The sequence below is a fragment of the Cyprinus carpio genome, chromosome A8 (assembly GCF_018340385.1).
Source record: "Cyprinus carpio isolate SPL01 chromosome A8, ASM1834038v1, whole genome shotgun sequence".
NCBI lineage: Eukaryota > Metazoa > Chordata > Actinopteri > Cypriniformes > Cyprinidae > Cyprinus > Cyprinus carpio.
The window spans coordinates 9,441,873-9,458,532 of record NC_056579.1 but is presented as its reverse complement, the minus strand read 5'-3'; the positions used below and the strand labels follow the sequence as shown (position 1 = coordinate 9,458,532).

The following is a 16,660-nucleotide window of genomic DNA, read 5'->3' as shown; positions in this document are numbered from 1 at the left end:
TGTGCCCACGGGTCATTGGTGCAGCCCAGTGAGGCGCACTAACACATGTCATGCGTCTAATGTGTGCACTGAACCAGCTGTAACATACTTGGATGAAATCCAGCAGAATTAAACTATATACTGTCTGGTGCCTTGAGGTACCATTCATGCTTGTTTCTGTTCTTTCACAGGAACTGCATCTCCTCACGGGATCCCTACTGTGGCTGGACCAGAGGAAGCACCTGCTCTTTCCTCCGTGCAGGTACAAGGTGAGGTTTGACAACGTACCTACCAACATAATATTTACATCTTCCTACATATACAACAAGATTTCCATCTTTAGATAAAGCATGTTTTAACAAAACATACTAGTTTTTGTGTTCTGCCTCTTTTTAAATACACCTGTGAAGGTCTGTCTGACTCCAGAGAGACGGTTTTATTGAGTTCTGTGTGCAAATACAGGTTGTCTGCCGTTATACTGAGTTCAAAACGTGGAGACCATTTTACTTCAGTGCTGTTATGCAATTACAGCTCTCTGGCTGGATCTGATTTGATTTCCCAAGGACGGCCAACCTCTAGATCGATTCCGTCTCGCGATTCTCTTCTGGCTGTTTATCTGTGTTTTTACGCTTCTCATTGCTACAATATGGCTAATGTTCATCCTCAGAGGAGCGGCGGGAAGGAATCTGCATGCTCATTGAAATTCTCGGGGTGGTTCACCGCTGTAGTATAAAAAACTCTGCCATCTTCTCTCAGAGGAGTTCTGGAGTTTACAGCTCTGTGCCTGCAGTTTGTATAAACATTATATTTTATAGACATTTCACAGAAAGTGTTAAAACAACACGGGTCTAAGCGTATCTTCTGAAAAACTTAAGATCCTGGCAGTAAAATACCCCTGGCTGCCTTGTTGTCCTGGGCTTTGACTAATTGCCGATGGTAGTGGAAAGAGTCTGGTCCCCCGGTGCACGCTTCTGCTGTGCGTAGCCTTCGGCCTTTCCTCTGTTTGACTTATGCAGTTGGAAGGAAGCCATTCGTGAGCCAACTGTAGTCATTTTTCTTCATTATTGAGGCTTTAAGGTAACACAGAACATCTCTAATAGAGCACTGTGATGCCTCTGTGTATAAGACTTGATCAGGAGCGCAGATTGAGTTTCTGCACACATCCTGTACAAGCCTTTAACATGCTATATCACTTATTATTGAACCCAAGAGCAAAGGACCTAAAAAAAAAACAAGACATTTTAGAAGTACTCTTCAAGACAGCATTAAAAAATGTTTTTCTTTCAACAAAAAGAGAGAGAAAATACACAGGCATTACTGTAATTCAGACGTTGCAGTTTTATGGCCTGTTTATGTGGTTTGCTGATAAATGTTTCTACTACTGTTCTTTCTCCCATTCACCACAGGCTTCCCTTCGAACAAGACGTCGAGCACGGAAACACTTCTCACTTGGGCGACTGTGACGGTAAGAGAACATTTTTATTACAACAATAAAACTCTTCACGCTGTGACCTCCCATTCTTTCCCCTCGTCCAGTCAGACCAGCAGACGCTATTATTTTCCGCACCGTTTTGAGCTTCTGTTCTGCTGCAAGAGCCTCAGTTCAGGTGTGTGGCGATCACAACTTGCGCTTTCTGTTTATAGCTCCCCTTTTATCTCCAATTATGTTCGTCTTGGAACAGAGTTGAGTTCTGGGTGAGCCTCTCTTGGTGGGGTTCATCGCAGCAAATCAGTCGTTCAGTCTGAAATTCACTCGCTGTAGAACCCCTTTGATCTCACCGCTGATTCTGCACAGGCATTGGTGCACGTTAATCCTGGGTCCACCACAGGAGACCTCGCTCATCTGCTGTGAGCCACAAACACTCGGATGTATAAATATTGCATAATGATTGTGTCTGCCTGGCTGGATTTTAATCTGCTCATCAGGAGCTTTTGAAGTTTTCCAGCCCCTGTTTCAGTTGTGGTGCACAAGCCAGAAGGTAATGGGGTGATGGGGCCAGCTGCTGTATTTGCTAATGTGTTTCCTAATGGAGAAGATCAGTAAGTCTGCGGAAAAAAAGCATAGTAGCTTTGTCACAGCAGCATGAATAATGTGATGTAAGAGAACTTGATTCTGATTTTCAATATTCTTGCAAAACGTTTCTTCTTTAAACGAGCATGTTAGACCTGTTCCAAAACCTAGTAAGTTGCCTACTTAGACAGCTCTATAAAGAATGCTCCTGATGTGAAGACTTAAAAGATACCTTCTTTTGACCAAATACTGAAGCAGCATTGCTTATATCCTTCAAGACAGTCCCAGAAAGCCAAATGAGAGAAATGTCAATGAGAATGTTAAATTCATCAACTTTCATGCAAATTTTGAGTTTGGGAACCCTTACAATTGTCTGTTTTATTTGTATGTAAGTTATGTGTGTGTATTTGATTTTTTTTTTTTTTTTTATTATCTTTAATGCTTGTGAAGCACTTTGGGCAAAAAAGTTGCAGTCAAAGGTGCTATACAAATAAATAAAAGTTGAAGTTGATGTTAATGCATTAGGTATCATGACCTAACCTAATAAACAATAATTTTTTACAACATTTATAAATCTGTTAATGTTCAGTTAATTATAATTACTTGTACATGTAACTTATACTGCATACTACTTTTCATTGTTGATGTTCATTGTACATAATACAGAAATTTTAATTTATACAACTGGAAATGTTAAAAATGTTTAAGTTTATATAGAAAGTCAAATTAAATTAATCCTGTAAAATATTTTTCATTGTTAGTTACCCTATTAAAATCAATTGTGAATCGAGTCTTCTGTGAGGTAAATATAAAAAAATAAAATCCTTGAAGCAAGATGAATTTACTTAAGAAGCAACACTGCACTAGATATTAAGGTATGTTTTCTAAGAATGTATCTTTAATACTGGTGTTTTTGTCTTACTGCACTGGCAATGTTGCTTCTTGAGTAAATTTATCTTATTTAATTTAGATTTAGACCATCACTAACTGACATAAACCAGTCTTGATCAGCATGTACATTCATGCTGGTTTAAGCTGGTCTGAAAGGCAGGGTGCCTCTCTTGTGACTGGGGACTTGCATGGACATCGTCTCATTCTTCATCCTTAACAAGTCTTGTGTAAATAAGTGTTTGCCTACAAGGCTTTGATCAGCGGACCGCATGTCACATCCATCACGCTCCTCGAGTACGGTTCTCCTGGGCCTGCAGTGCAGAGAGACAGGCTAGGGGTTGAGAAGTGGGCAGTTTAAAGGATGTAGCACTGCATCCATCATGGTTTGTAACTGGTGACTGGCTTTCATCTCCTGCTGGGAGGGGTTACAGACTCTAATTTGGGTGGCAGCCTCAGTGATGGAGATCACCCGGATGAGCCTGAACTTCATATGAACCCCAGATGTCCACATGCATGTCCGAGAGGGCGTAGAGGGGATAGACGGCTGATGTTAACAGATTCTGCTTAACGACAGAAAAGTGGTCAGTGGAAGTGGGGGCAGGGGAGAAGAATAGATTTTCATCACGTCTCTCTGACTCGATCTGGGCTGAATGATTATGAAAGGTGGGATCCATAATGGTATATAGAGAGATGAAGTATGGAAGGCTGGTGGTGGTTGTCAGACAAGCTGGAGCTTATGACTGAGGGTAGATGTCTGGGGTGGGGTTGGGTGCACAGACGGGGCCATGAGTGATGTCTCCAGTGTCACAGAACAGTCACTGCTGCAATTCCCAAGGCCTGCAATAACTCTCTGACATGCTCGCATTTTGTTGTTGACATCAGGATTTTTGGTACTTTAGATAGTTTTTATTGTTCTAAAACCCTTTTTGGTTAATTGCAGTTCATTTAAAGAGGCCATATCAATTATTTAGTAATGTTGGGCTTTGGCATAATGGATGTAAATTATTTCTGAATGGGTCATTTTTTAAGCTTATTTCAAATATATATATATATAAAATATATATATATATATATATATATATTAATAAAATATATATATAAGTTTATATATAATATATATAAACTTTTTTTTTTTTTTTACTGTTTAGCATGTTTTCAGTTTTTAAAGTTACAGATATGTTCATAGTACATTAAGCTTTTCTCTTTTCATTTATATTATTTCTTCTTTATTTTTTCATTTCATTTCATAAAACAGTCCAGTCACTGCAGTACAATAAAACTGGATAGCTGAGAAGTAACATATACATTTGAGTACAATAAGAATCTGTTGATTGATGTTGCAAACTGGTATTTATCTCATTATTTTAATGTTATCATAAACGCACTGGTTTGTAGCTCAGATAGTTGTAAGATTCACTGCAGTTTGCTATTCTTCTATTTATTTACAGTAATTCTGAGAAAATTTTGTCATTTATCACTTACCCCCATGTCGTTCCAAACCCGTAAAAGCTCCGTTCGTCTTCAGAACACAATTTAAGATGTTTTGGATGAAAACCGGGAGGCTTGTGACTGTCCCATAGACTGCCACATAAATAACATTGTCAAGGTCCATAAAAGTTATGAAAGTCATCGTCAGAATACTCCATCTGCCATCAGACGTGCAATCTGGGTTATATGAAGCGATGGGAACGCTTTTTGTAAGTGAAGAAAACAAAATAAAACAGGGCATCCTTGTGGCGCGGATGACACAGAAGAGCATACACAGCATACAGTGATATGGAGAGACACAGAGGAGACCGTTGACAAAGGAATTATTGAATAATGTCCATATTTTTATTTTCTTTGCTTACAAAGAGTGTTCCCGTCGCTTCATATAACCCAGATTGCACGTCTGATGGCAGATGGAGTATTTTGACGATGACTTTCATACCTTTTATGGACCTTGACACTGCTATTTACTTGGCAGTCTATGGGACAGTCTCAAGCCTCCAGGTTTTCATCCAAAATATCTTAAATTGTGTTCCGAAGACGAACTAAGCTTTTACGGGTTTGGAACGACATGGATGACAACATTTTTATTTTGGGGTGGAGTATCCCTTTAATAACTAGAAATGATCTTTAGCACCAAATCGTCATATTATAATGATTTCTGAAGGATCATGTGACACTGAAGACTGGAGAAATGGCTGAGGAAAATTCAGCATTTTTATCACAGGAAAAATAATTCTCTGAATAATTTTCTTACTGGAGTAGAATCCAAATATACCTGCCACTGGTAAACATTAACTGCGTTCACTTATGGGAGCGACAGAGTCATTGTTTGCACAGAAACTCATCAGCAAATGTCAACGCTGTTAAACCAGGCATCAAAAGGGAGGGAGACATCTGTGTAGGAGAGAACTGTCACGCTCCACTGTTGTTACGAGTGAATGGACTGCAAAATGAGGCTTCTCCTCAAACCGGCAGTTCAACTACAGTACGTATACAAAGAGCAGACAGTCATAAGCCCCATTACTTTTTCTTTGCATTTTTATCCCACCCGCTTAGCATTTTCTCCTGTGTGTGTATGTTGCTGCAAAAGCATTTGAGTATAATCACAGAGTTGACACAGATGGAGGCAATTACGCTGCTGTTAAAATATTTCTTGGAGTAAGATGGTTTTTTTGAATCTCCAAACAGTGGGTTGCAATCACGAACTAATTGAAGTCCATGTTACACAAAGAAGTGCACGGTGGCGTCATTCATGTGGAGTGGGATGACAGTCATGCAGAGAAAGGCAGTGAGGCACACACTGGCAAATTTGCTTCTCTTCTGTAATTGGTATCAGCTAGCAAACATAGATATAATTCCATGTCTCTGAGGTGGGGAAGTTTTTGTTAATGTTTTTGATAGAAGTCTCTCATGCTCACCAAGTCTAAGCATTTATTTTAAAAAACAAACACAAAAAAAAACAATAATATTCTGAAATAATATTACAATTTAAGTCATTTATTTCTGTAATGACAAAGCTGAATTTTCAGCAGTCTTATTATTCCAGTCTTCAATGTTACATAATCCTTTAGAAATCATTCTAATATGATGATTTGATGCTTAAGACATTTCTTATTATTAGCAAAGTTGAAAATAGATTGCTTCCTAATTTTTTGGAGGAAACTGTGATATTTTTTAATGATTTATGATGATATGGCATGCATTCAGTATCAAGTCATTTTTATGTCCTCAAAAAAGGAAAAAATGCTGTGTAAAGTGTCCAAATCAGTCAAGCAGCATATATTTTATGTGTAATATACAACTTTTACTTGGAATGAAGATGACAGTTGTCATTTTGTAGTGTCAAATCACATTTGGTTGGAATTCCGTTTTGTACGCTCTGTGGAGTTTGTTGGGTGGGTGTAATAGTTTTTAAAGAGGTGTTAGATGTTATAGTGAGTGTTTGTAAGACCGATGTGGTGCTCTTGCCCTCCAGACCTTTCAAACACTCCCACAGGGGCAGTTCATGTTCTCCTGGAGTACAACATCTCATGACCTTCATGTCCAGGTCATTAATCTAGTCATGGACAAACACACACACACACACACACACACACACACACGTATATGTCTACACTGAGGTAGGCCATTCTGCATACCGATGTTGAGAAAATTCAGAATTGAAGAATGGGCTTCCTTTTAGTTCATAAGTTGAAATTTGAAATGATTTGACCACACCCCACAGGAAGTTGATGTGGAATGACAGGAAGAGGAATTTATGGAATTGAAATTCCAAGTAATTACAAGTGATTAGAAAATGCTGTCTCAGCAATTAACACAGCCATCAAAACTATTTAATTCAGCCATACAGATTTCAATTAGCTATAAACCACATTGTTTATAGTAATTACAAATATGTGGTATTTTAATTAATTGATTATATGTTGATTGGTTCCATTTAGAAAGTGTAGGGTGTATTACAATGAAAATTTGACATTTTCTTTACACCACGGGTAATAGAAGATTAAAAAAAAACTACTGCTATCATGTCATTTAGTAAAAGACTGCTCAGGAGAGAGAAATTAGTGTATATATGTGTCTCAATTCAATTGTGTCTCTATGTAGAGTTCACTATGATAGCTCACTTGACAAAATTTGTTCTTTTGGAATGCTGAAGTGCACTTCCCAGGGCAATCTGGCAATTGGAACGTTGCCTTAGTGTGTGAGAAATCTTGGCGTGTTTGACTGCAGTGAGAGAGAGACTCAAGAGCATAAAAGGACAACAGCAGCTGCCACTGAAGCCTACAGCACGACGAGCCGCCTGTTGTGGTGTTGAGGATGTTGCCGTGGGGGTTGCCAGGCATGTTGACAGGGCATGAAGAATCTCTCCGCCACAGATCACCATGACTGGGTGAAAGTGATAGTTCAGACAGGTGTGTGTATGTCAGTGTGTGTCAAAGACACACAAAAATATTGAGCAAAACATCTCAGTCTTAGAAATACCTTGCATGCACCCATAGGTGCAGTGACACCATTTTTCTCTCACACACACGTTTAATGCCAACAAGCTGTATCGAAAGAGGATTTTTGCTCAGTTCATCAAGCCAGGGACCTGTGTCTCTATTGAGTCTCTGTTTGTCAAGTATGAAAGAGACATTTTGAGCCACAACAGCAGATTGTGAATGATCCAGAAAAGTTTCTCAATTCAGTAAATGTGTGGAAAAAATAATTCCACCTCAGCCAGACAGAGCCTGAAAACTCAATATATCCATCATACAGGCAAACAATCAGTACAGGAGTTTTAACTCAATACAAATAAGGAAGTGTTTTTAGCAGCTGCTAAAATATGGTCATATGCGGAGCACTGACAGGAAGAATTTACAGTCTTAAGCATGCTGGAAAGATTAACTTGAAATTGGAGGTTTCGTGATTGTGGTGAATGCAGATGTCATGCTTTGCAATTGCAGTTGGCTAGACTAATAGCACCGGGTCGCTTTCTGAATTTATAACCCATGCTGGAAATGTCAAATATTTTTTTATAATTTCATTTGAGAGTTCTCGCCATTCAACCCTAAATTGAGGCTATCAATTTACAAGCAAACCTCTTGCTACAGTAGAGCCCCCATCAGCCACATCTGTGCTATTGCAATGCAGAACACACTTCCGTACTTATTAATTGATAAATTTAACACAGCTGAACCGGATCTCATCTGCATCCTCATTAGTGTTTGTTGGCAACGGTTGCTGCAAATGGGGAAGCAATGTTGAAAAGCTATGCGCTAATTGACTACAATTAATTGCAGCTGACTAGGTGGCGTCTGCAGAATGTGGAAAAGGTGAGCAAGCGACAATAGGCAGCAGTGTTTTAGCAGCAGACCGTTTCTCTTAACATTGGGCTCCGGTGGGGTGGCTCATATCCTGAGCTCGCCCCCAGCTCAACACCCCTCATTATTTCAAACAGTCCTTTCTATTTAGTCTCATGTTAATCATCGTCAGACATTGTGGACTATAGCGTGCACAATTATGTTGGAATTAGAAACCCTGAACTGGTGCCAGGAAGCCTTTCACCTTATTGCAGTGCTATAGGCCATGAGCAGCTCTCTCTTATTTAAAATTATAGAAGAGTTAATTGAGAACACATGCAGATGTATGGAAACCTGCTGGCTGTATACTGATCTGAGAGAGAGTTTGACTTTTAAAGTGTAAGCGAAGAAACCATAAATGTCTTCACTACTATCTTTCTGTTAAACACTCTGCTTGGAAACAGACGTGTTTAAAAAGTTAGAAAATTTTGTTGGGAAGCTTTTATGCATGGCTTCCTTGCTGACAAGACCAGATTACTTAGTCTGATGTTCTTTACAGTAGGTCCAGTTTTGCTGGTTGACCAAGGTAGGATAGTTCACCCAGCAACAAAAATTGTCTCAACAATTTACTCAACCTCATGTTGTTCCAAAATTTTTTCTTCAGTAGAACACAAAAGAAGATATTTTGAAAAATGTTCCATACAATGAATGTGTGTGAACTAATGTTGTTTTGGACCCCATTGACTTTCATTGTATGGATAAAAAGTATAATCTGTCAAGTTCTGCAGAAGACAAAAAAAAAAAATCACACAGGTTTGAAAAAACATAAGAAAATTATGAGAGAATTAAAACTTTTGAGTGATCTATCTATCTAAACTTCTGTCATCATGTTGTTCTAAACCTTTATGACTTCTTTCAAAAAATATGAATTATAGGTTGCAGTTTTATTCCATATATTGGAAGTGAATGAGGACTAGTGTTCCAAAACCTCCTAAATGACAAAAAAGTTTCATGACAGTAGTTTGTGTTACTATTTAGCTATAACCCAAGTGTTATAAAGTCATATTTCTAAAGTCAGCTTTGTGTGAGGAACAGACAAAAATGTAAGTTAACTGCCTTAAAATGGAATGTATTGAAAGAAGTAAACAATGTAAAATTCATGAATAAATTATTCTTTTGAGTCAGACCTTATCAAATGAAATGATCCATTTCACATGAATTGGTTAAAACAATTTAAATATCAATATTTCTCCCTATAGGGATGCCACCATTCCAAAACTCTAAAACATATGCTGGTGACCAGAACTGCTGGTCTTTTCAGCATGCTTAACACAAAGCAATGGCAACAGTGAGGTTTGAATACAGCAAAAGATGGCTGACATGTTGAGAACCAAAAAGAGAGAGAGGATTGGCAGACAGAGAATAGCCTGCAGTGTTTCTGCCGAGAAGAGAAAGTGTGTGTCTGTGTATGGGAGATAGAGAACAAGAGTGAAGGCAAGAGAATATAAAACAGAGATAGAAAGAGAAAAGATAATGAGTAAAGTCAGTGCCATAGGCCACTGCTTCACACACACAATGCACACACTCGCATGTAAGGCCTCGTGCTAACATGAAACACAACACAACCTAACACACACACAGCAGCATCTAACGTAGTGCAGAAAACTACTGCATGAATAAGTGTTTGTTACATAAGCACAGCTAATAAGAGTCTGTTTTCAACACACTAACCTGTCTCACCCTCGCTTGAAGGTCGGGTAATTAATAAACCTCGGGAAGGTTGCTTATTTGCTAGAAGAAAATCCATATTACACCTGAGGTTTTTAATGACATGATCTCAACAAGAAACCGAACACTGCTAGCATTTCATTAGCCACCTCTCTGCTTACAGGTTGAAAAGAGAGACCAAGAGCAATAGAGTGATACAGGGAATAAAAGAATAAGGGTACATCCCCAGAGACAGACAGCCAGCAGAAGATGAAAGGACGTGGCATAGAGAGAGAGAGAGAGAGAGAGAGAGAGATGAGAGAGATGAGCAGGAGAAGATGTGCACAGAGATGGAGAGCGATAAGCAACAAACATCAAACTGCTAGTGAATAGACCCGGGGGGAAAAAGAGGCAAAAGCAAGGCAGTTAGTCCCTGGGCTCTGAGTCTTTTAGCACTTGGCCTAATGCCTTCCAAAGACCAACTCTAACTAGACTGCTCCACCACCATTGTTCGGCTGTAATTGGAGCTTCCAGCTCAAGACGTGCTCGCTGCGCCTCAGCCTGACAGTCCGGCTGCCTTCCATTAAGCTTTAATAAGTGAATGAGGGAAAAGGGGGTTTCTGTCACCCCGTCGGGAATGAGGAAAAGAAAGAAACAGTGCCTGGGACTATCTCTCACTTTCTGTCTGCTCTCCACTGTGTGTTTTGTTTCCCGTCACGACAAAGCTGGGTGACTACAAAGGCAACATCTATAATGGCCCTGATCTATTCATTGCATGCATGCACCATCTTCTTACTGTAAAAAGGGATGGACACATTGCAGGCGAGAGGGGAGAAAGAATAAGAGGTGACCCTCCAGACAGGCGGGCGTTTTAATGCATCTCTTTCATTACGGAGAAAGGCCGGTGTGGTTTGGGTAATATCTATCTGAGGCACCATCAGGGCTGTGCCCAGGAAAAAAGTGACTTGAGTATATACAAAGAGCGTTTGATGTGTGTTTTAGTGCTGCTTGCAAACAAAATTGTGTTTTTGGAGAGGACAGCTCTCAGCGAGTTCTTCATGACCTCAGGTGCAATTTCAAAAGATACGTTTGGGATAAGGTTCATTTTGATCGTTTTTACTTCTTGCAGTATTATTTAGACATTAAAAGTACATATTTTTCAGCTCATCATACATGACTAAAAAGACTATTCAAGATTAAATACAAGTAAAGTTCTAGCGACAGCATCTGTGGTTTAGGTTGATTACCATAGAACAGAAACCAAATAGCAAAACTAGATGCATTTTGTAGTTGAAATATTGAATCTTAATTTGCATACCAGTAGAAATTAAGTATGCAAGATTAGAATTTGATTAGATTTACATACCATACAAAGTTTCCAGAATGCTACACTATTTCCATTTTTTTAAAGTGTGCATTTGTGCATTTATTTCTTGTAAAGCTAATATTGCCCGAACTATGAAAACATTTTATTTTTTTACTTTTAAATTTTATAAAATAAAAAAATGTATAAATATACATTAATATGGATATATTTTACTTACATTCAAATACATTTTTGGTTAGATACTTTTAATTTACTAGCATTTTGACATAGTACCTACTTAAATAGAATTTCTCATTAGTTTTTCCACTCCTATGTATTAGGTATCATGAACAAACAATGAGCAATTCTTTTACAGAATTTAATAATCCTGGTTAATAGTCATTTCTAAATACTATTATATAAACACATACACTAAAACATTTTTAGCATTTAAAATTTTATAAATTAATGTATTATGAACTAACATGACAAATTAAGATATTTAAAACATTTAAAACAATGAACAATAGTGTTTTTATTACAATTTAGTACTATTGTATATCATTTTATGTGTATATGTGCTATATTGTTGCCATAAATATGTGTATTTAAAAAAACCTACATTAATAAATGCTTTTAATTGTCGGTCTATGATAATTAATGCATTAATGTTTATGGCTTATTGTACCTTATTGTAATGTGCTGCTGGCACATTTGAATTTCCATTTGTTTCCATTCCAGAGTTTGTTCAAAAAATTCACAGTGTATAGCATAGAGAAGTGAAGTCTTCAAGCAATCAAACATCACTTCATCTTCCACCCCGTTACCTCATGCCACTGAAAGTAAACACCACAGTGCATGAACATAAACAACCTAGAAAATAACATCATCTTGCATCCCGCCCATCTACCACATCCCTTCAGGACCCCGATTCCTGATACATGATGGGGCCCTTGTGAATGCCAAGTGGGTTGCGACAGCATAAACAAGTCACTGTTTTAGTCAGTGGTTCGTGAAGGGAACTGCCCCATCCCAACGATGTTTATCCAACTTCTAACAGCAGTGCAGCCACAATCCACCACCAGCAGCCAAAAAGTTAATCATAGAGATAACAAAAACAAAAACTGATAGTTTACCGCCCTTTAGACAGCAGTTAGCATACTGGGAAAAGTTACACACACCTGGTATCTTTCTGTGATAGAATAAACATAATGCCCCCACACTGCAAACAAAATAGACAGAGAGTGGTACCAGGACAGAGTCAGAGATAAACACACAATGAGGGAGGGTAGAGAGAGACTTGTGCAAGAGAAAGAGAGAGAAAAGGACTGAGGAAGAACCAGACACTGACACATCCACATGAATGCATTGATTGATTTGAGGTGTCGTTTCAATAATGTGGTCTGTCCCTCCAAAATGAATACTGGGTAGTAAACATGTATATCGTAAATTGATAGGCACTCTGTCATAACATCTCCCAAAGAAATGACTGACATTGTGCTGTACAGTTCCTTTCACTGGTGCCCAACTTCAGCTAATATATCTTTTAATTCAGCAGAGTCTTGCAGACAAACACCCACACTGAGGAAGCTATTATGAGCTAATTGTCCTAGCAAAATTTTTTATTGATTGTGCCTTCTCTCTTCTCATTTTATTTGAGTTCTTAAGCAAACAGCTGTAAGTGCTAATTAAGGCTGTTTATTTTCACCAGTGTTAAATGGTTACCATTTGTCTTTATTGTGATAAATTTAACAGTTAAATGAATTTGTTTCAAAAGCGTTTCATTTGCTAAGCCATTTCATGATGTTGGTTCTTGTTGTGACTGTAAGAATAAGCTAGTTATCTAGATAGATAGATAGATAGATAGATGGATAGATAGAGCTTCACAAAGCAAAATACATTGAAAATATTTTCCTAATTGATCCATTCCAATAGTATTTTTATCCCCGTCTGTTTTGTCATCATCAATAATTCATTGGTGCTCTTCTGAGAACATAAGTCTTCTGTCATTTCAAAGTGAATGCTATCCATTGCTCTCATCTGTCTGTTCTGTCTTTAAAAAATCTCACACTAAGGGCACTTTTTCATTGGAGAATATAACTTAAAAGTTTTGATATTTGTCAGAATTATTCAGTTCTAGATGTTTCTGAAAGTTAATGTTCTAAAACATGTAATTGATGATAGATGCTTTCAGTCAGGAAGAAGTTGTTACAGCTGCTAAAATAAAAATCTACTTTAGGTAGTAATGAGTACAATTAGTCTGCTATTTTCCTTCACTCATGCATTCTTCAACCTCAAGGTAATTTCATTTTGTAAATCTTTGTCAGTTATAAAAGTGTTCTTTATGCTCACTGTTATTTTTTCCACGTGTTTAGGTCTTCTGCAGGAGAGTTTCATTGAGGAACCAGATGGCTTGGTGTCCGTGAACTTGCTGGTGGTGTCAGCAGTTTCAGCGTTTGCCACCGGGGCGGCGCTGTCAGGTCTGATGGTGTGTTGGATAATGAGCCTCAAGCACCGCCAGCACTCCAGAGCCAGTGGATCAGGCATGGGGAGTCGTCGCAAGATTGACAAGGAGCAGAGCATGCTGGGACACGGCCGCAGCGGTTCCGTGATAAGTGTGACGCGTATCAGCGGCAGCGAACGACCTCGCTCACAGGTTGAGAATATGTTCACCAACGGCTGGCCAAAATCTGGGGACATCGACCCAGGACTTCCCACTCCAGAACAGACGCCTCTGCAGCAGAAACGTCCCACTCCTAATGTCCATCTCACAGACTGCGATTGGGACCAGAGCCATACTTTCCTCACCCAGACAGGGACACCCTGCCTAGCGAACTCAGCGGTCATTTACTTGAGCTCCAAATACCTGCAAGGTGGGCGGCAAGAGGAATCGGTTGATGTTCCTCCTTATTCGGAACATCAGCAGTACCTCATCCTCTCCCATCCACCGAATCAGCGGGAGCAGGGTGGGCGTCCTACTCCCAACTCTTCTGGTGAATACAACTATCCGGCAACCCCTCAGGACTCACCTGACCGCAGGAGGGTGGTTTCGGCTCCTACCACGCAGTCTGATTATGGCGACCATCTGCGATGGTCCCGCGACGGACTCAACTTCAACAGCAACAACGCGACTCCTTCTGGCCACCACCCATATCCGATACAGCCGCGCACTAATGCAGCGTTAGTACGGCCAAGTCATCACACTCAGCGGGGACTCAGTGAGTTACAGGACTACAGCCACCTGCTGGTGAAAAGTGTAGGTGAGCGCAACCCAAATGGCCAATGAGTGCTCCAGGCCCGTTCACATCCGAGACCTATCACCCTCAAGACTCAGACTCCTTCTGTAATCCTGCCCTTCTTATCCTCTCTCACTGCCATCCAGTGTCTTTCAAGTCCCCCACCAGTGGCTGAGCTCTAGGACTACCGAGAGTGAGAGCACGAGTGTGTTAATGGTTGATGGTGTTAAAGCCGCTGTCCTCCCCTGCCTGCAGGGGGACACCACTTAGCACATTAGCGGCTTCTATCACGCCCTGTCTAATGAAGCGGAAGGATCACTTAGGATAACGGATGCGTTGGGTGATGGGAGGTGAAATACATAATCATAATCCTGCAAATGGCTACGTTGACTGTTTAGCATAGCGAAGCGGTTGCAGTTTGCCTCTCTTTGTAATCTCACATACAGTGCACCATTCAGTGGAAGTGATCTGTTTCATTTTCACCTCTCTTGCTTTATGTCTGCACCTGTGGATGCTGCTTTTGTGCATCCTGGGCCTTTGCAGACAAGCTCAAACTTCCTTGTGTCTGTTTGTATGTGTATGTGAGCCACGCCAAAACTGGGACTAAAATGTGCTTGTCGGCTAGGCTTGATATGAAAGCAAAATGGCCGACCAACACTGGAGTTTCTTAAGTGATCTGATGTCAAATGACTGACTATCCTTCCCTCTCTTAACCTATTATGTGTCAGGAAGCAATCAAGATAACTGCCATGTAACTTTAAAGACTTAAATGGGTCATGGAAAAGAGCATTCGCCAAAAATCATGGAGGAGTCACCCCATGCTTTCTGGACAGAGCAGGGAAGCACTGTGGAAATATGTTGTTGGGTGGACCCATTTATTTTGTGGTGTATTTTATAAACCAAGAAGTTTAGTGTGTTTTTATCCCCTACACATGCTAGCATAAGAGCAGAGCATTTGCAACACTTTCTCTTTCTTTCACTTAGCCTGGCTTCGTTCTCTCTGCAGTCCATTGAGTTGAATGTGAGCTTGGTTGTCTGGGCCGAGTCAGGCTGCTAGGGAGCTGCATTCAGAGTGTCTCACTGACACTGGCTGTCTTTGTGCGTCCCAGCCAGAGAAGACCATCCCAACAACAAATAGCTGTTAAGAGTCATGGCCTAGCCATCAGCCCAGCCCAGGAGAATGTCAATGAGGAGCCAGACAGATCGAACCCCTCTGGGTCCCCCCTCACTGCCACCCTTCACAAACCTCACAGAATCAGACGAATACAGTGTTACATTTAGATGGAGAGCAAAAAATAAGACCCACTGGGCTTCCAATGGCACTGTGCCCGCTTCAGGCATTGTTCAGATTCCTCTGGCTCTCTTTGGATTGCTGTATGTTTGTTTCAGAGTTGTAAACCCCACGGGAGGCAAGAAAGAAATAGTATACTATTCAATTCATTCACCTCTCAGTGAACGACGTTATCTTTGCTTTCTTCCCGTGAGGAATCCGTAATTTACCATGCATTACCTGAATGTGTGCACTAGAGGGCAGTAGTGCATGTTGAGAGATTTTTTTTTTTTTTTTAATACATAGCGCTCAATGGAACCTTTTCACAGTGTGACATGTGAGTGTGACACATTTCTGGAGTAATTAACATTGTAAAAACGTTTTAATTGTATTTAAATTTTTTAAAAAGAAATGCATGCTTTTATGATTTCAGAAGGATCATATGACATTGAAGACTTGAGTAATGGCTGCTAAAAATTCCGTTTTGCAGTCATATATTAAAATAGAAAACTGTTATTTTAAAATTTTGTATCAAATAAATGCAGCCATGGTCAGCATAAGAGTCTTTTTCAAAAACATTTAAAAAAAAAAAATCTTACCCCAAAATGTTAAACAGTAGAGTATAACACTATACTTTGTTACATTTCCCTGGCATTTAATTACAAAAGAAATAATAAACACTGCTGCAGTGCGGTTTCAAATACATCTTCTAAGGGAGTGATGGTCAATTTTACATCTTTCTCTCTTTTGCCTGCCATAATCAATCCTTGTTTTTCTTTTACTACTTCTTTTGGAAAGTCATGGAAATACAATGTACTAAAAATGTACTATTGAAACAAATAGTAATCCAAACATAACATTTGCTATGGTCTCACATTTATTTCACTAGACATCTACCCTGCTATTGTTTATATTCCAAACCCAAAAATGTGACATCAAATGTTTGGTGGTCCTATAATCAACAATACATCAACACTAAGTATATGT

The 16,660-nt window shown here is 39.4% G+C and overlaps 1 protein-coding gene across 1 annotated transcript in view; it reads left to right on the top strand.

Moving 5' to 3' along the window:
- The window catches only part of LOC109057732 (semaphorin-6B-like), a 110,607-nt gene extending 94,453 nt beyond the window's left edge, over window positions 1–16,154 (top strand). The window contains exons 14-16 of the mRNA XM_042763021.1: window positions 171–248; window positions 1,386–1,444; window positions 13,543–16,154. Of these exons, the coding sequence (XP_042618955.1) occupies window positions 171–248; window positions 1,386–1,444; window positions 13,543–14,453 (1,048 nt within the window). The 3' untranslated portion in view covers window positions 14,454–16,154. The remainder of the gene's footprint in view (window positions 1–170; window positions 249–1,385; window positions 1,445–13,542) is intronic.
- The last annotated feature ends 506 nt before the right edge of the window (window positions 16,155–16,660 follow it).